This window comes from Python bivittatus, unplaced genomic scaffold (assembly GCF_059951505.1).
Source record: "Python bivittatus isolate LINGU-HERP-01145 unplaced genomic scaffold, Pbiv_v1 ctg000330_np1212, whole genome shotgun sequence".
Lineage (NCBI taxonomy): Eukaryota > Metazoa > Chordata > Lepidosauria > Squamata > Pythonidae > Python > Python bivittatus.
Window position 1 is genome coordinate 43,768,756 of NW_028277058.1, and position 19,535 is coordinate 43,788,290.

Consider the following 19,535-nt stretch of genomic DNA (forward strand, 5'->3'; position numbering starts at 1 on the left):
ATACTTTTCTTCCTGATGTTAGGAAGGGTTTAGGCCTTGAAACACTGAAAGAAAGATAGAGGGTCTTAAGTGAGCTGCAACTCACAAAAGCTTATCCTTGTTAATAAAATATGTTAGTCATGAAAGGTGTTCCCAACTCTTCCTGATTTTTTGCCACCATAGACTAACAGAGTTCTCTTCCTACAGAGTCTTAATGAAATCAAGAAATCCTCTCCCAAATCATGCCCCCGCCCATAACCTTTTAACCACAGCCTCTTTCTGGCCTTGTAATTCTAGAACTGATCTGGGTACTTAAGTCTTCCCTTGAGGGGGATCAACTTTTGTAAACCTCAGATATACAGGGAATTGGAGGAAGTCAAAATAATGTATCTTTTGTCATTTTGAGTCAAAGTATATGCATCATTTTTCCTTAGAGAGAAGAGAAAATCAGGTATTGTCCACCACAGACACTGATGAATCAGATATGATTTGTTTATACCACATTAGGAAAAGTTGTAGCTTTCAAGGTAAGTGGGGTAAAATCCATGTTGGGTGTTCTGGCATCACTTGGGTCAAGCTTTCCCTGTTTCTGATATGTGATATGAATGCTACTATTTCTCACCCTACCCTTAGAATCATGAAGTTAGAAGAGGTCATTTAGGCTGAGTCCAACTCTTGCTCAGTGCAGAAATCCAAAATAAAGGATCCTAGATAGATAGCTCTCTAGTCTCTATCTGTATAGAGATCATCACCATTCCGCGAAATTGGTTCCCTTGTTGATCTGGTCTTGGTTTTGTGTATTTCCAGATACCACAAACTTGACCTTTAGCATCATTTCCGAGCAGCTTAGATGTAGGCCACAGGACTTCTTTAGCTTAGTTTTTTTTTTTTTAATGCTTGTTTGTGGTCTCTGCCACCACCCACTGCTAGTTGCGCCTTCAGTAGGAAAAAAAAGCCAGTTTTTAGTTTAGAAAGCTATGGTGTAATTTCACATTTGTGTTGTGAAGTGAGGTTGTCATCTCTTGCTGTTAGGACATATGTGAGAAGGAATAATTGATTAAGAACTACAGCTACCATATTTAGGCTGCAAAAATCTGGACAATTATTCAGCAAAGAATTATGAGGGTTTTTTTTGGCTCTTTTCTTTTTTTTTGGCAGCCCAGTTTTGGAACACTCTTAGAAATTGAAGGCCTGATTTGTAATACCTCTGACGACTTCTGATGTAGCACAAACCGGGCAATTAATATACAGCTGATGTATATAAGTATGTGCAAAAGAGGGAATAAAAGGTCTGAAGATGGGACAGTTGCAAGGGGCTCCCCATCCTGTATGCCTGGAAATTTCATCAGTACTAACGCCTTAGCATTTCTCCTTGAAAAGCATTTTAATGGATCAAGAATATAATATAATATTGGTTTTGTTTATCTAGATAAGTGTACCCGAGTTCACTACCATTTGCCATATAGATGGCAAATTTTACATGGGACTTTGTGGAAAGATCTGAATGATATGGAGGATGTTGAGCGAGCCTACTGTGACCCAGTCAATGAAAGGTATAGATATATTAATAATTTGTTCTTATAATAACATGTTCTTACCTGACTTAAATTGTATTGATGCTATTTTTGCTACTTTTTTCTACTTTAAAGGTTTTAATGCATGCTTAGCTGTTTTTAATGGTTTACCTACTATTGTAACATATAGACGTGATATGAAATATTTTAATTTAATATAGGCTACCTATGGAAATTAGAGGAATGCATATGTGTGTATGTATGTCTTCAAGTCAGTTTTTGACTCCTGAAGACTTCTTGGACAAGTCCATGCAGTTTTCTTGGCACCATTTTGGAAGTGGTTTACCCTTGCCTTCTTCCTGGGTCAGTCCTCCCAAAATGGAGTGACTGGCCCAAGGTCACCCAGCTGGCTTTGTGCCTAAGGTGGGACCAGAGCTCACAGTCACCTGGTTTCTAACCTGGTGCCTTTAACTGCTATACCAAACTGACTCTCACCTGGACTAATCCATGCAGTTTTCTCAGAAATATTTTCAGAAGTGGTTTGCCATTGCCTTCTTCCTTGGGCTAAGAGACAGTAACTGGCCCAAAGTCATGCAACTGGCATTAATTTGTAATCAAAATATGTGCAGTCCTTGATATTTCTGATCGTACATAAATCCCATATTGTGCTACTCCATTTCTGGACTTATATTTACTGTAAATACACAGTAATCAGATCCAGATTGGGACTACTGCAAGTGGGTGAGAGAAACTAAATCTTTCCTCTCAAGTCTCTCTGTTTGCAAAATTTTTCCTTCCAGTGGAGTTTTTCTTCCTCTCAGTCACTCAGTAATGAATTAAAGAAGCAGGGGAAGAAGAAGGTTTCTCCCATTCCATATGCAGGTCCTAATCTGGATTGGGCTGCTATGTATTTACTGTAAATAGAATCTGGAAGCGGAGTAGCATGGAAACATACAATTTATGCTCCATATAATTCAATTTTTAGACTCATATAAGTTACACTTAAGATTTTGATGAAGTCAGTACAAAAAGGTATAGAACTCAGTTGATCCCAGTCTAATATTGAGTTTTATTCAGTGAGACTGAATTTCTCCTTTCCCCTTCTTTTGAATTTGCAAAGATGGGAAGAATGAGAATAATAGAAGGAGGAGATTTTTCAAACATTTGACTTTAATCAAAAGCCTAGCATTAAAAGAGTATTTATCACTAACCTGGATCTACCCAACATTTGAACCTGGGACTTTTAGCACATAAAGCATATGCTGTATCAGTGAAACACAATATAAAATAATATACCTTATAAATATAAAAATGATACAAGTCCTTTCAGTTGTCTCTTGCTTGGGTATCATAGATATGGCCTCTTTTATGACCATGGTATCACCTACTTATCATTCTGGCTTTACAGTGAGGTTTTAAATAAGGTCATATGCTTAATTATTTGCTGTAGTTGCGAAACAATTTATGCTGAAACAGTGCTTTTTGTGAATATTTTTGTCATTTTTTTTAAAAAAACTTGCTTTTTGGTGACATTTCAAGGAAGAATTGTTTCAGACTGAATTTTGTATGCCTTTTGATTTCTCCTTTAGCAACTTTATTTTTAAAATCTGTCTATCTTCTTCCTAGATAAAAGGGTATCATTATTTAGATTTGGCCCCTGAGGTTGGATAAAGCTTATTCTTGCCCTAAATTAGCTTCACTTGCTCTTAGGAACTTACATCCATAGCAAATGTGATACAGTTTGTAAAGGATGAAAAGTGTCTGGAATAATAAATTACATTGGGGAGCTATTTGGGGTTGTGGAGCTATGAGAAATAGAAGTTTTGGGATTCTTCTGAGGAATACATCAGCTAGCTAAAAGTTTTTTTTCCACACAGAAAATATACCTCACTGTTCTAATGTATTTTTCTACTTTTCATAAAAAGACCATTAAAATAGAAGATAGAATACATTTTTTTGAATAGCTTTAACCTTTTTGTCCACAGGCAGTTCCACTTTGGAAGAAAGGAACTTGGCCAAGGTTTATGCATGAAGTATATTGATTTCTCCAGTATGACATGTGGCTCTGCTAAAATTAGACGCCTCTCCACAGCATCTTCTGTGACCAAGCCTCCTCACTATATTCTCACAACAGTTTGGACCTGGTACTGGAAAGATGAATATAATGTATGGAATGAATATGGAAAACAAGTAAGTAAAGCTTTTTTTAAAAAAATCGTTCAGTCATGTCTGATTCTTGGAGACTGCCTGGACAAGTCCCTGTAGTTTTCTTGACAAGGTTTTTCAGAAGTGGTTTGCTATTGCCTCCTTCTTGGGGCTGAGAGAGAATGAATGGCCAAGGTCACCCAGCTGGTTTTGTGCCTAAGGCAGGACTAGAACTCAAAGTCTCCTGGTTTCTAGCCTGATGCCTTAACCACTACACCAAACTGGCTCTCAAGTAAAGATTACTTACACTGAAATAATGTTGTGATTTTCTTCTGTATGATGTATAGTATCCTAATAACTTTAGTACCTGGAATGAAAATCCAACTGACATTCCTCTCTTACTACTAAATTAATGTAATGCAGCAGTACAAAATGAAACAGCAGTACAAAATGGAAACTTTAACAGCAAGAATAAAATAAAATCAGGGTCAATGTTTTTAAAAGGCCAAACAAATTAAAAATGTTGGAAAGACAAGGAAACAGACTTCAACTCCCATAATCCCTAGTAAGGTCTTAGCCACCCAGAGACATTGGTCTGAGATGGGCAGCTATATAAATTGATTGATTGATTGATTGATTGATTGATTGATTGATTCATTGATTGATTGGATGGATAGATAGATAGATAGATAGATAGATAGATAGATAGATAGATAGATAGATAAGGCGACCAATAGAAGTTAAACTCCATCACAGGTTGGGGAATACTGCAAAAGGTGACACACTGAGTTTCAATAAATAAATCTTACAATAAATTATGGGTATCAGGAAAGCCTGTCTAGAAATGGTGTTTTACGAATTGTACACTCTTTCAATATTTGGGGGACATACCTGCTTAGGCATCAGAAGAAAGGCCATCACATATATAATCAAAATATGCTGGCTGGTTCATGTTAAAATAAACAGTCCATCCAAAATCTGGCTGTTAAATTTCAGTTTGAACAATGCTGGAAATGAATGGATATCTGGTGAAACTGCTTCCCATTAGGTGGTCTCAGTTAATAATTCTTGTTTATTGACGATGGAGCCAAGAAGAAAGGCTCAACCAGTTCTAGCTAGAAGATAGGACTTAAGATTTCTTCCTGGTTCATGGAGGAAACTTTCTGTTTAGTCTGTAGCTCTCTGTTCTTTCATGGAGGAAGGATTGAAGGTTCAGAAAGAGTAGAAGATTTCACCTCCAGCGCTGAGAAGAAAGTGGGGGAAGAGCTTGGTAGATCACTGCACTGACAGTGGGTTGCAGTAGAGAGACCTGCTAGCTAAGGCTAGTGGTAAATACATTATGCAGACTGACAACTGCCTTGGACTCTGTCCTCCAGGAAGAATAAGGGGCATCTTTAGCTGGCCACCCTCATATGTGTCACTTTCTCAGAAATGCAACCCTTTTATCCTGAGACATCCATCATTTTTCTTAATGGGACTTGTCATTGGTTCTTAAGGCTCTAACGACTGCTCCCTTTGAACCTATCACAGATATCCCCATTATCATCTCTTACTTCATGGTAAGTCCACCTACTGGTCTCTTCATAGGTATCCCCAAATACAATACAGTATAGATGGGTCTTTCTTTCTTTTTTCTTTTTTTTAGTATTAATTTCTATTGAAGAAATTTTTTATAGAGTAAAAATAATACAAATTTAAAGAAGAAAAAGAAAAGTAAGAAAGAAAAGAAAAAATAGAAATAAGGAAGCAGCTTCTGATTTTCTTTACAGCAGTTATAAATGCATTTGTATTTTATCCTCTCTCTCTATAGTTATATCATGGCTCCCTTCCTTCCATGTTCCAATTGTCAAGCCCATAAATCACAAGTTCATTTTTTTCTGTTTTCAGCAAAAAGCCCATAAAGGGTTTCCAGTCACTAACAAATGTAGTTCTTGTCTTTTCCCTAATAAACAAGTCAGTTTTGCCATCTCTGCAAATTTTGCCATCTTTACCGACATACCAACTTGCGAGTGTTTCAGACGTTTTCCATTTTTGTGCATATAAAAATCTCGCTACAGTTACCATATACAAAAACAATCTTCCACAGGTCTTTCCTAGTTGTCTGTCCATTAGTCCCAGCAAAAAAAAAGTTCTGGTTTCAATTGAATATCATTCTTTAAAAGCATACAAAGATATCACTGTGTGTATCGAACCCCAAATATTCTAGCTTTTTACAAGTCCAGCAAGCATAATAAAATGACCCTTTGTATTTTCCACATTTCCAACATAAATTTGAAGTACCTTTAGACATTCTAGAAAGTATAGATAGGTCTTTCTAATCCTTAGGAAAATCCTTTATTAAAAAAAAAAATCTTAAGAACCTAGATTTTTCTGGAGTGATATACAAATCCTTTTTGTTTGGTTCTGTGGTACCAGGATAATGATCATGCTGCTGCTACTGTGTCCAGCTTTGACTTGGAGAAAGCCTATCAGTCTGAAGCATTTACGACCCTCCAGTTCTCGGCTGGGATACAGAATTATGAGATTGATTTTAAAGGTGTGTTTTCCCTCTTGCAATCAGTTGAGAGCACCAGATAAAAGTCCATGTTGTCCTGCCTTAGCCAAAATATTTGGTTCTTTTAGCCCAGTATTGTCTATTAGGAAGAGCTGTCCAACTAAATAGAAATCAACCAGTTTTTGTATTAATAAACTTGGATATAATTAAGTTATCATATTAGGTCAGTGATTCTTAAACTGTTTGACTCAATACCATTTTCCCAGTCTCAGATACATAATGTCATTATTTATACCTCTACAAAATATCCAGACTCTGTTGTTTTACACAAGTGTTTCGGCAGCATCAGTCCTAAACTGGATCCTCGACTCACAAATAAGCAATTACAAATTGCTCTATTATCCCAAATAGGATATGCCCAAATTACCCCCAGTTTAAGAACTGCTGTATTAGATCATAAAGTCAGTAATAGTCAAACTGGGTAGGATTACCTAGTGACAGAAGACAATTTGTCCTCAAATAATACAGTCCCTGTAAAGGCGCTTTAGAGGGCAGTCTGTCTTTTCTGAGTGTAGGTATATGTACATAGATATTTTTTTCTAGATTAGGAGCAGATTTTTAATGGAGGTTTCACTTTCTTGAGACTTTGATTGAAGTGCGCCTTCACAATGAAGCCACAAAGCAAAGAAACATCCCCTTTTCTTTGCTGAGATTGAATGTCCATGCACCTGGCTTAAGCATAGCTGATTAAGGTGGATAGGGCTATTTTGTCAAGTCCAAAAGAGACACTCTAAAATCTATTAGTCGGCATGAATTGGTGGTGAATTGTACGTCCCTATTAATCAGGTTCAGCTGTTACTGATGAACTGCTAGGCCCAACTTCATGGGTAACATCATCCAAGCATGTAGTTTCCTAAACACGGGACTTCAGTGAGTCTCCGGAAAAGGGCATGAGTGGCCTTGCTTGACAAATAACTTTTGTCTTTAAAGCATTACTCTAATTTGGAATCAATGTTGTATAAAAAAGTGAATATATAAACTTGGCCCCTTTGATGGCTTGGTTAATAGAAGTGTCAGGCCTAGCCCAAGGAACTCCTGGAGACCGTGCAGGTTCAATCAGCAAGGTTTATTAGCTAGCGCTTATTTACAGAATCTTCTCAGACTGACCAGCAGTTCCCAGGCACAACTCTCTACCATCTTCTGGAGTGTTTAGGGATGTGCCAGCTTTCTCCGCTTATCTCCAGAGCGTTGCTCTGGAGACGAGAGCACCGTTTTCACCCCCCTTCCTCCATTCCAGTCCATCACAAGAAGAGATTTTTGAATGGAATAAGTTGTAGAGATAAGTAGTTAAGTCACCGTGACTTTCTGTTTGTTTCTAAGGATAGATTTCTAGTTGCACAATTTCCAGCCTGATTTTTAATTTAAAAATCAAATTGGAAATTTACTAGGTCAGACCTGTGGGCAGAAGGGAGTTTAATATGCCTTAAGATAGACAATCTTTGGGGGCCAGAAGCATATTTGATATGTTGTGGACAGGAGGATGCCCACACAATGTTACACACAAGAGTTCTAAGAGAAGCTGGAAAAGGAAAGTGGAGGGGGGGGCTCTTTGGACAACTTGCTGTTGCTTTAAGCAGAGCTAGCTTTTTCAGTGGTTAAAAAAAAGTAGTAGCAGCCATTCTGTTGCATGGCTCATTGTCTGATCTAAATAAGGGGGAACTTTGTTCTGCCTAGTGTTTGACCTTCTCAGAATCCTGTTAGGATCCTAGACAGACTGTTTTCTTTACTAAGGCACAATTCAGTGTTTTGAGGGAGGTATGTGTACATTTTTCAGCCATGAAACAGAAAAACCTGAAATATCTAACAGAACGAAGTGTTTGCAGGCGGCCTAAGTTTGTGTCTTTAAAAGAAGTGGAGAAGAAGAAAAGCAGGTTGGTGACCTGGATGGATGGATGTGTGTGTGTGTGAGAGAGACAGAGAGAGAAAGAGAGAGAGAGAAAGGGACCCCATAATTACAGATAATTTGGTCTGTAATTTGGAAAGTATGTATGTGAAGAATCTGTCATTCTGGGAACAGAAAATTCTGAAGATCTCTAGAACATTCTGTTTCTCCTCTGGACCACATCAGCCCAGAGTGGTACATTTTGCAGACCATCCTGATTGATTTCCCCAAGCTGGTTCCTCCAGAGATAATGGTCCAACACCAGTAATTCCTAGCAAGTTGTCAATTCTGAGAGAAGAGGAGGGCAGAAGCTGGAGGAAGGTCAGTTTAAGGCAAGAAGAGAGAACTGAAATGGCTGTTGTGTGACTTATCTACTACCTGCATGACCCGAAGAGGGCCCTAGTGCAGTGGCTATAAAAGTTCAGTAATAGATGATGTGTATTGGGACTCAAGGATATCCACAGGGTGTGGTTAAAAAAAAAGCCCAGATTGCAGCCATGATGGTGTGATCAAAGTTCTGCCTGTGTTTTATGTGCATGGGTGCTGATAAAATTTTAAGTGCTCTCAATTAACAACGTAAACCAAGAGTAGGGAAGGATGTTCACTTACACATCACTGAAAGTATTGCTGGTTGCTTTGATTTCCCCTCCTTCATTCAATTTAATAGGTGTTCTTAACACTTGCTTCAAAGTTACATTCCAAAACTGAATTCCTTGACTTTGCTTGATGATCTTTTTTTTTTCCTTTGCATTATATATAAGAGAGCATTGACTAATTTTGCAATCTCTTTATTTGCAAGTGGGCCAGAGCAATCAAAGGAAAGCTCTACACACATTCCATCTCACTGGGACCAGTCAGCCTTACCAGAACTGGGATATGCGGTAGGTTTCACGAAAGTAGGTAGATGGTTCCGTATTCCCTATGTAGTCACTCAACTCAGTATGTTACATAATGTGTGTGTGTGTGTGTGTTTTAAATCAGGCACTGTGCATAGTGGTATCATAACAAATAGACAAATGGTTATTTTTCTGCACAAATGCTGGTATTCTGTCCTTGGCAGGCTCTGGTTTTGTATCCCATAATTATTCAGGTTTTCTTCATCCTTTAATTTATTTTGAATGTTTTGTTTGAGTCCCTTAATTTATGTTTTAAGGAAGTAAGATATTATTCCTTTAGTTTTTACTCTAGCTCTTCTCCCTCCAGGTATGTGTGTGAGGGGTGGGGGGACAGAATATTCTAATAAAATTTAAATGGTCCAGTAAACATCAGCAATGGAAAATTGCATGTGAACAACAAAACTCATATCCAGTAATGCTAATAATAATTAGTTTACTTCTTCAATTAACTCTTCTTCTGCCCTGCCCATCTCTGTAAAATAAAGAGTAAGGCAGCTTGATGATAAGTAGGTTACAGAGAACAAGGAGTAAAACTGGTGATTAAGAGCCAGAATTGTGTAACAGTTAACATGCTGTGCTGGAAAGACTGAGGTTCAAGGCTCCTTTACATAGGAGAGATACTCACTGAGTGATTTGGGGCCAACCCACTCAATTTCAGCCTAATCTATATCACAGGGTTGATGTGGGATAGAAAATGAGGTGAGACTCCTATATAAGGCACCCACTGCTCCTTAGAGGAAAAGCAAGCTAGAAATGCAGTTAATCATGAAATAAACCATGCTGCAGGAATGTCTTTCTCAGAGAAAGTCTGAGGGAAAGGGAATGAAGGTCCCCTCCTATTATGGAGCATGACAGAAGCGGTCACAGAACTGGGCATTTTCTGTGGGAGCTTCCCCCCACCCTTTGTAATGCCTTGTCCCCCAGAGCAAGACTAGCCCCCATTTTTAAGGGGCTAGTTGCTTCAGAAGGCCTTCAGAGATTGACTGGTGTTGGCACTAAGTAGGAGATTGTTTCCTCTAAAGTCGTTATATTTAATGTAGTTTTTAAAAATATTTTTGCAGTGGGGCAGATATATTTTGCTATGGCTTAAATTGTATATTGCTTAGAGTCACCCAGACTGAAGTGGTATATAAATCTTATAAATGAAATAAAAGTTCCTGTTTCTTAAAACCACCTGTTGAGTGTCAAGTCACTGAGAGAATTCATAGTCCCAAGCTGGATCAGATATTGTTCTACAACTCCAGTTAGGTAGTAGTTGCTAAGCCCACAGTAAGCAAGAACTTATTAGAAGCCATTGTGATCTTTCTACTAGATAGGGAAGGTCAATTCTCTTGAGATTTCAGATCTTTTAGCCTCCTGAACCAGCCAGTCATTATTCTCTTGTTCTTTGAAGCACTATTCAGCACCAGGATTAAATATTGGCACTGATTAAAAATAGCATAGTGAGAGGAATATGCAGGATGGATCATTGTCCAGCTTGATCATCCTTGGGAAGCATACTCAAAAGTATGAAGATGATTCAAGACATAGATATTTTCCCTGTCTCATCTTCCCTGATCAGTGGATACCTAAGGACTCAATGACATGTTGTGCTTGGTAAGTTAGGGCAGATAACCTTATTTCAAATTTTGCTGCATAAATTAAGTTTTCCTCCCATTTTTGAAACATGTTTATACTCTTTTTTCCTTTTTGCAGCTAATCAACCTCCTCCCATCCTCCAGTGAATACAGAAAAGTCCAGGCTAACTTTCAGCGCACAATGCCCAGGGCCACAATTGTGGCAATCAAAAGAATCCAGAATGTGTCTCTTTGGGAAGTTTATCAGTGGTATGTGCAAATCAACTGCACTGGTGTTGTGCATTGGCTTCTCTGAAACTGATTTTTTAAAAGCTTCAGGTTTCTGTTGCATAGCAGAATGCTAGATTAAATGGAAATACTATTTTGGAAGGATTCCTCAGTATTATTTAGATTAAAAGTGGTGGGGGTTGATCATGGCTGTATTGCCGGAGAGCAGAGAATTTAACTGTTTCTTACTCTTTGGGGACTACACTCTGATGGTCACATAGCTAATTACCTGATTGAAAGCTTTTGTCTTCACATATACTGGTTCTCTCCAATCGCTGGAATATAAGTAGACTTCCTTTTGTGGCAGAATGTTCATTTGTTCAATATATCCTTTCCCTGGCAGTGTGTGAATCATTCAGAGGGTCAGGAACTTTTGTAAAGCATCCCTCTGCATCTGCTGCTCAAAGCATATCTTCTTAAAGCAGCCACCCCATATCTGGACATTGCCATTAGTGGCTGTACTCAGGCAGTATGGGGAGGTCCACAAAGTGGTGCCTCCAAGCCTTGAGGAGACATGTAGAAAGTCCCCTTCTGAATAGTTCACACCACCCTACCTTTTCCCTCTCCAGCCTTTCCCGGGTTCAAGTTCATATTGAATGCCTGAGGGTAGGAGTGTCACTGCTGTTCATCTGCAAGTTACTCTGAGAGTACTCCCACTGAAAGGTTGCACTGAGATGGGAGGCCCAGGTCCAGGTCCACGTCCACCCTTAGCCATGAAAATTCACTGGATGACTTCACATACATACTTTCCAAATCGCTGAGTCCCACTCAGCCCAGCATAACTCTCAGTGATAGGATGATGCTATCTGGAAATCCTGGAGAAAAGGCAGGATATAAGTGAAATGATATTAGTACTATGAGTAAATATATAAGAATATATGCCCCTTTGGGGATGAAAAAAAAATAACAAGTACTTTAAAAGCCTTCCTGTGTGCAAATGTTGCTTATTGGACCTAAGTGGAAAATCCATTTGCTAGCTGTAACATGAGGAATCCATTATTATGATGAAGGAAGACTGGGAGATGCTGGGGAATTCTGGGAGTTGAAGTTCACACATCTTAAAAGTAGCCAAAGTTTAGAAACACTGGCTTACATTAAGGATCAGCTCCAAATTCATGGGGCTATTGGGTGTTGCAAGTAGAGAGAGAAAGAGCTTAGTTAGGGAAGGAGCCTGTCTGGATAGAGATTGAAGACTTGGAGGGAAAGAGGTTTTGTTAAAGACCTTTAAAGATATTTTTTTTCTGAACAATAGAAGTATTTCCAAAATATCTCTTCGTAAGATGTGAAAGAAGCAGGTCTGGGTTTGGAAACAGTAAAACCAAATCAGGAATCAAGCTGACATGAAAGGGCAAGTGTTTGATTCAACTTCAGTTTTCAGGAGTTTATGGAAATGATAAAAATGAAAAATGTGTACTCTGAGTTTTGGCTCCTCCCTCACACACTTTCCTGTTTGGTACAATGGAGAACAAACACTAGAATACATAGCATTCTTTGTTTTACTACAGCACGATGTAGTAATACTTTCCCCACCCACATTTCATAGAAAGGGTACCTTTGTAGATATTTCTAGGCCCAATAGAAAGCTGTCCTGGTCTTGCTGTCACGCCACCGTTGCTTTGACAATATATGCAGGGAAAAGGAATGCTTTTGATTTGTTAGTCAAATTGTCTTTATCTCCCATGTAACCCCTTCAGAAGAGAATGAAACATTTCTGTAGTGGAAGGGAAAATTAAAAGGTGCCCAGCAGGAGTCGTTTTAAAAAGCTGAGCAAGACTTTGAAACAGCAGTTCCTCCATTACAGATTTCTCCTTCCATAACTCTCTAACTTGTGTTATTGGGTGAGAATTAAATCATGAAAAATTAATAACAAATGGTATATGTAAGTATATGTACAGTATTTGCAGACTGTTTTTCAGCTGTAATAGTTCCCTATTAGGTCACAGTATTTTTAACTTGTCTTTCAATCATGAATAGGCAGGGTATAAAAAAGAAAAGGACACTTAAAATAAAAGGAAAAAGCATGCCAAACTAGCAGAATTCTCTAGCATCTAAAAGCTAGTAGATAATAGGTTGAATCCGCATCCTCCCAATCTTTTGGGTGTTAGCTTTGGTTATCCTCAGCCAGCATGGCTCTCTAACACATGTGGCTGGCAGCACGTTGGAGAAGGCTAGTCTAACCACTGGAAGATGATCAGAATAAGCAAAATAGAAAATCCTACTCTTTCCTTAATTTAGCTGCTGACAGCCTCTATTAAAGATTACACGCACTCAGACATTGCAAGCCACAGAGCCACCACAGGGGAGGGGAACCCTGCTTTTTCTCTAATGGAGTCTACCATCCATAATTGTTCATCCCTAGAACGGCATCATTAAGAGAGTTGGATATCTAGGCTAAGGTACTCAGTATCAAGTATCCCCTTGCCAGTTCCTATTTTGTTTTCCCATGGTCATATTTGTGTCATTTTTTCATGTTTCTAGGCAGAAAGAGCAGATGAAGAAGGCAAATGGGGGCAAGGATGTGGATGAAAGGTCATTGTTTCATGGAACAAGTAAAAACCACATTGATGCTATCTGCCAGCAGAATTTTGATTGGAGGATTTGTGGTGTTCATGGTACAGCTTATGGCAAAGGTAACCTATATTGTGTTTTGTGCATAATAATTTAATTGAAGTTGATACGCTTCAATTTCACACTGTATAGAAATAGTTCTATACCATTTATTTGGACTCAGTAGCAAAAGTGGATGGGGAACTCTGACCCTCCAGATGTTGAATTGCAATATATCTCGCCACTGATGGTAATCGCTGGAAATAATGGCTGTTGGAATCTCACATATCTGAAGGGTATCCGGTTGAAGAAGGATGTAGTAAAGGGGTTTTGTATCTTTAAATTCTGTCTGTATTTAGCAGAAGAAAAGCTCTGCCCTAGATATGTGCAAAACCTATCATTCAGGTATAGCATGTTCAGTTCCTCTTCTTGAATTATGCTGATCCAGCTTTTCTGGGGGTGGTGTGGCCCTGTCCTGAAGTCCATAAATGTCTTCAAATTTTAATATTTGTTTTTATTCGTTGCATTTATATCCTGATATCCAGGCACTTGGGCTGGCATATATAATCTTTTCCTCCAGTTTTATCCTCAACGAGGTGGATGGAGCTGAGATGTAGTGACTGGCCCAAACCAATGTGGATTTGAACTTGGGTCTTCCCAATCTTTGTTTGGCTTACAACAGTGTTGTGCAAACTTGGCCACTTTAAGATGAGTGGACTTCAACTCCCAGAATTCCCCAGCCAGCATGTCCACTCATCTTAAAGCGGCCAAGTTTGGACAACACTGGCTTACAACCACTAAATACATTACATTCACCTGTTGAACTTCTAGCATGGCCTCTTTTTCTTTATGTTTTTCTCTCTTCTTTATAGGAAGTTACTTTGCAAGGGATGCTGCGTATTCTGATAACTACAGTGGAATCAACTCTTCGGTCAAGAATATGTTTCTCGCCAAAGTATTGGTGGGAGATTTTACAAATGGCTGTTCTTCCTATCTCCGCCCTCCTGCCAAAAATAACCAGAACAATCTTTTCTATAACAGCTGTGTGAACAGTCTCCTGAATCCATCCATCTTTGTCATTTTTGAGAAGCACCAGATTTATCCAGAATACTTGATTGAATATAGAAATTAAATAGAATTTGTGTGTAGAGCATGTATTCCTGTTTAAAGCTAAATGAGCTACTTTCTGAATGACTACTAAAGACCTTAGACTTCAGATACATTCATGTTAGAACTGTCAGTATTTTGTTGATTGATTTTAAACATCTTTTGATAGATTAAAAAAAAGATCCTCCCCCCCCTGCATTGAGCATCACAAATGTAAAAAGCAGACTTAATTTTTACTGTCAAAGCTCAATAAATCTATGGATGTTAAGTGCTTTCTTAGAAGAGACATTATTCCTTTCTCAGGGAGGAATAATTTTGCTGTGATTATACTTGTTCTGATAGTTGTATGTCATGTAAAATCCTAGAGAACGTTTTTTTATTCATAGACAGATTTAATCAGTTGAATCAGAAATGACTCTAAGTTTTGTTAGGGGAGCAATAGCCCTAATACCTAGCCTTAAATAATAACACTCCCCCCCCCTTTGCATTAATTGCAGCGGAGATGTGCAGGGGTTTGAAAAGGTGCTTTGGAGCAGGCATGTGGACATACTACATCTCTCGGTGCTGCCTTATCCCAATAGATAAGGTGTGCTCACCCACACCTGCTCTGAAAGAGTTGATAACCTTATATCTGACATCTGTAAATTGCAGATAATGTTGCAACAAGAGCCCACATGAAGCACTGGTTTTGATAATCTCTAATGTGCTATTTGAAACAGTTCTGCTGTTTTTGCAGTAGATTTTAATATTTTAGCATTAACATAAATTAATCTCTTTCAATGACTGTTCCCTCTTCCTAAGGCCACAAGGGTAGGGATAACCTTCAGTTCAGTCAGCCCTCTGTCTGTGCATCTTGAAGTTCCATATGAACCATGTAACTCTGACCATTATTTAAGTTCCAAAAAATGAATACAGTATGACTTTTTTTCCCCTGTACTTGGTTTCTCAAATATGTCTTATTTTTGTCTGCACTTTTAGAATATGTCTGTCAAAGAACCTTCTCTAAGCTAATGCCTTCTAGATTTATTGGACTACAATTCCCAGAATACCCACTCAGCATGGGTGTTAATCATATTGGTTGGGAATTCTGGAGTTGTAGCCCTTTCATCTGTAAAATATCAAGCTGAGGAATGCTGTTGTAGCATTTTTCTCTGTTTTACTTTGCTAGCTCTCGTGCTTCCTCTCTGGCAGAGTGAGATGTATACGCTGGATTTTCTCCTTTAAAATATGATTCTGTAATTTGTCTGCATTTCCTGTCATCAGGGACCAACTTCTTAAAATTTTAGGTTTGGGATATAAAATACATGTTGGGAATGTTTTTTAAGAACTTACCATTTACTTAAATAAACCTTAGTAACATAAGTAGTTGTTTGGTTGCATTAGATGGTATCATTTTGTTGCATCTCAGTGGATATATAGTTGGCTGTGGTGAGTTAATTACGTGCTAGTGAAACCTCAAGATACAACCCTTTAGTGTGAATATGATGTAGTTGAATGTGTCCTGTACTGAGTTTTGCAGATCTGTAATGGAACTCTTGGAGCAAACCGTATCTAGCTACAGCTTTCCAGTTTTTAGGCTTCTGGGAAGCAATGGCAGATTATGCTGACAGCTGCAGTGGAAAGAGGAGTGGGTGAAGGAATTGGCTCCTTGGAACCCCTCTCCGGATTAAGAAGATTAGGATCACCCATAAGTTTGCTCCATACAGAGGCTCACCCGTGATAGTGATCTCTGCTGGGTTTGAGAGCTCTGGGAGCAGGGGAAAAAGTCATCTTGCCTAAGCTGCGGTTCAGTGCCTTCAAACAGACACTGGGTTTGCCCACTTCCTCTCTTAACTAATTTAGGAAATTACTTATTATCAATCTTTTGGATATTAACCTTCTGAAGGGCAAGTTTCATCACACCGGGATAGTTTCCTTCTATCCTGGGTGAAAGAAGTTCAAAGTTTAAAGATTAAATAGAACAATTTTAATTTTGGGGAAACAGCAAACGAGCATCTAGAATGTTGATTTTGGAAAATTAAGGGACCAGATGGACTTGAAAGAATATTTCCTGTGGGTTGATTAAAATTTTATAAAAGTGTATATGAAGTTTTTGAAATTAAGTGTAAGGAATCCTCCTGTGGGAGTTTTGTTGACTGGAGAATAAACATATGATAAGATGGAACGCTGAAGTTTGACTAGAGGGAATCAGAGAGAACTAATGATTACAATTAAAGGAGAAGATACCTATTAATGCAATGGAGCAATATTATTTGACTATAGAAGAAAGTAAAGCTGTCTGGGAATAATGTACTCAGAAATTACTTTCAAGATTGTCTGCCACTCTAGAAATGGATATAACAGGTACAGAAGAAGAACAGACTTTACAGGATAAAATAGAGTCTGAGGCTGATTTGAATGTGGATTTGAAAATGGATTTTTTTTTAAAAAGCCAGACTACAAGATATGGAAGAGTGACATGGAAAAAGATGCCACAGTAGATTTACAAATGAAACTGGCTGATGTTTTAATAATTAAAGGGGACAAACAAATAATTAGAAGAGTGACTTGCATAGCTTTTTAATTTTGGACTTATAAAAGCGACCTGTTCAACTACTGAAGCTGTTCCTGAGAGGAGACAAAGAGAAAAACATAAGAAATCAACTTGTGGAATACTATTTGTCAGGATTAAAGACCAAGCTTTTTAAAAGTAAACGGAAGGATTACAAAATGAACTTATATGATCAGGGTTAAAATATATATATTGTGGTTTCTGGTAGCTATTAATGGGATTTCTTTATGACCAGGACTGAATGATGATGGTTTAAAACTTTGTTTATAACTGAGGAGACATTTCTTTTGTGTTATCTCTAGAGAAAGTAATAAGTTGGAGTACAAAATTGATTTATTTCATTAAGGTTTAAACATATTATTTCTGGTAGCTCTTAATGGACTTTAGCTGAATAGAACTGAACGATAAGTTCTTACGATTTTTTTTATTGATAGATGAATTATGGGAAGAAGATACCTTTTTTTATTATTGAAATACTAGAGAAGGTATTAAGTTATGGGGGTTGTTTGAACTTGTCGGGAGGTAGAGGGGAGTCACTTTTATATTAATTTTTTTTCTTTTTTTCTTTTCTCTGCACTTTTTCTTTTCCTCACTTTTTATATTTCTCTTAGTTTCTTTTATCTTTGTAAACTTTAATAAAATTATTACAAAGAAAGAAAAAACACTCCAGTTTTTGAGCTTTGGATAGATAATATCTGATTTTACCTTGCGGAACCATTCTCCCCAATGTATCTGCTTCCTCTAAGTGTAAATTATAGGTTGATGCTACAACGTTTGCATGCATTTAATTTTGCTTCATTGTTTACTAAAAATCTCAAGACAGATGCCTTATAAGAAATAGTATAAAGAAATTACCATCTATGACTAAAGAGCCACCAAGGGCTATTTTAAAAGTTTTTAATGGTTATGTATGTTGGAAGTTTCAACACCACACCCAGTCATGTTGGGCTTATTTTGAAAGTGAAGTTTGAAAGTCTTACTAGCTGTGGTAGACTACACACCCAGGAAATTTCACAGATAAATAAGAACTTTATGAGGTAACAACATTAGCACATTGATTTACTTTTTACAGAATGCAGGTAGCTGGCCTATAGAACTACTTGTACTGTAATACAACTTTTGTCCTCTTCAGGGAGTTTACAAGTAATTTTAGAATCCTTTTCTACATGTAAAAATAAGTCTATGAGTACATAGTATTTAACATTTGATAGTCATCAAGAGCAGTTTAGAATATTTTCCTACAAAACACATTGTTTAAATCATTGATAAAAGCAGTTTTCTCCAAGGTGTGCTTTAAAAAGTAACCGGCTTCAACTGAGACAAAATAAGAATCCCTTGACATTTTTTTTTTCATTAGGACATGTTATATGAATAACAGCAGTAACTTTTACTTCTGTTTCTCACAATTACTGTGATTTTTGTATAAGTATCAGATATACTCTGGTGTTTGGTTTGTCTTGCCTTTGCACTGTATTCATTCATGTTTGAAAAGAAGGTTGGGAATGGGCTGTCTAAGCCATCTAATAAAATGGGAGTTGCAAGTCAGGTGTTCATACTTTTCGGTTTACTTCCTTGCAGTTAGTAACACTGCAGTGGAATGAATTTATATATGAAGTTCCTTTTAGGTCTGTACCACTTCTAATATAGATAACTATCTCTCCAATTTTATTGTATCTTTATGTAATCTGGCCTCTAGTTCTAGCCACTGGTGCATTCTAGTTCTTCTATTTAGGACTCTCTAATCATAAGGAAAACGACGTCCTGCTGTTCTACGTATATATGGCATGGAAATTCTAACTGCATTGCAATGCTCCCAAGTGATGTCTGAACCTCAAGAAAAAGAGTGTTGAATGGCACTGTTTTTGCAGGCTTGGAGGATAAGGCAGTACCATCACTGGTAGAGATGTCATTGGTAAGTGGTTAATCTCAAGCACTGGTGATATACTCAGATCTGTTGCCTGCTTCTGTTTCTCAGTAGGCCTTAAACACATTTGTTACTTAATTTTGGTACTGAAATCACTTAGGAGTACAAATGTTTGTGGCTGCTGTTGTAACAGATTCAATGCCCTGGAGTTCAATTTAATCATCAAGTTATGGGTCAGTGATAGAGTCCACATCCTCCATATAAGATACCAACTTCCATCCCTGTGCCTCCAAACCACTAGATTCACATCTGCCTGATACACCTGGGAGCTGCTATTAATTGAACTAGAAAGTTTTTGTTGGTTACATGTACTCCTGCTCTGACCTGGTGAAACATGATGGCCCTACAGCTGAAAAAGAGCAAATTCATTTCTAATCTTAGTCGTTCTGTTCATAAAGTATCTCTGAAAGTGGGAGAACTCTGAAGTAGTTTGAAAGCTTCTCTTTTTACAGTGATAGTTTCCAACAATAGCAAATGCTCAGGTAAAAAAAAAAAAAGATTCCCCAACTTTTTGGGAAGGTGGGCCTAGTTGGAGCTTTGAAAGCCTGTCATGAATGCTCTCGTGGAATGGCAGCCATGGAGCTTACCTACT

At 37.9% G+C, this 19,535-nt stretch overlaps 1 protein-coding gene across 1 annotated transcript in view; it reads left to right on the forward strand.

Moving 5' to 3' along the window:
* The window catches only part of LOC103065932 (protein mono-ADP-ribosyltransferase PARP12), a 29,251-nt gene extending 10,695 nt beyond the window's left edge, over positions 1–18,556 (forward strand). Inside the window, exons 4-12 of the mRNA XM_088141111.1 lie at positions 414–506; positions 1,409–1,532; positions 3,479–3,683; positions 6,054–6,174; positions 7,967–8,063; positions 8,874–8,955; positions 10,666–10,796; positions 13,293–13,444; positions 14,234–18,556. Of these exons, the coding sequence (XP_087997237.1) occupies positions 414–506; positions 1,409–1,532; positions 3,479–3,683; positions 6,054–6,174; positions 7,967–8,063; positions 8,874–8,955; positions 10,666–10,796; positions 13,293–13,444; positions 14,234–14,493 (1,265 nt within the window). The 3' untranslated portion in view covers positions 14,494–18,556. The remainder of the gene's footprint in view (positions 1–413; positions 507–1,408; positions 1,533–3,478; positions 3,684–6,053; positions 6,175–7,966; positions 8,064–8,873; positions 8,956–10,665; positions 10,797–13,292; positions 13,445–14,233) is intronic.
* The last annotated feature ends 979 nt before the right edge of the window (positions 18,557–19,535 follow it).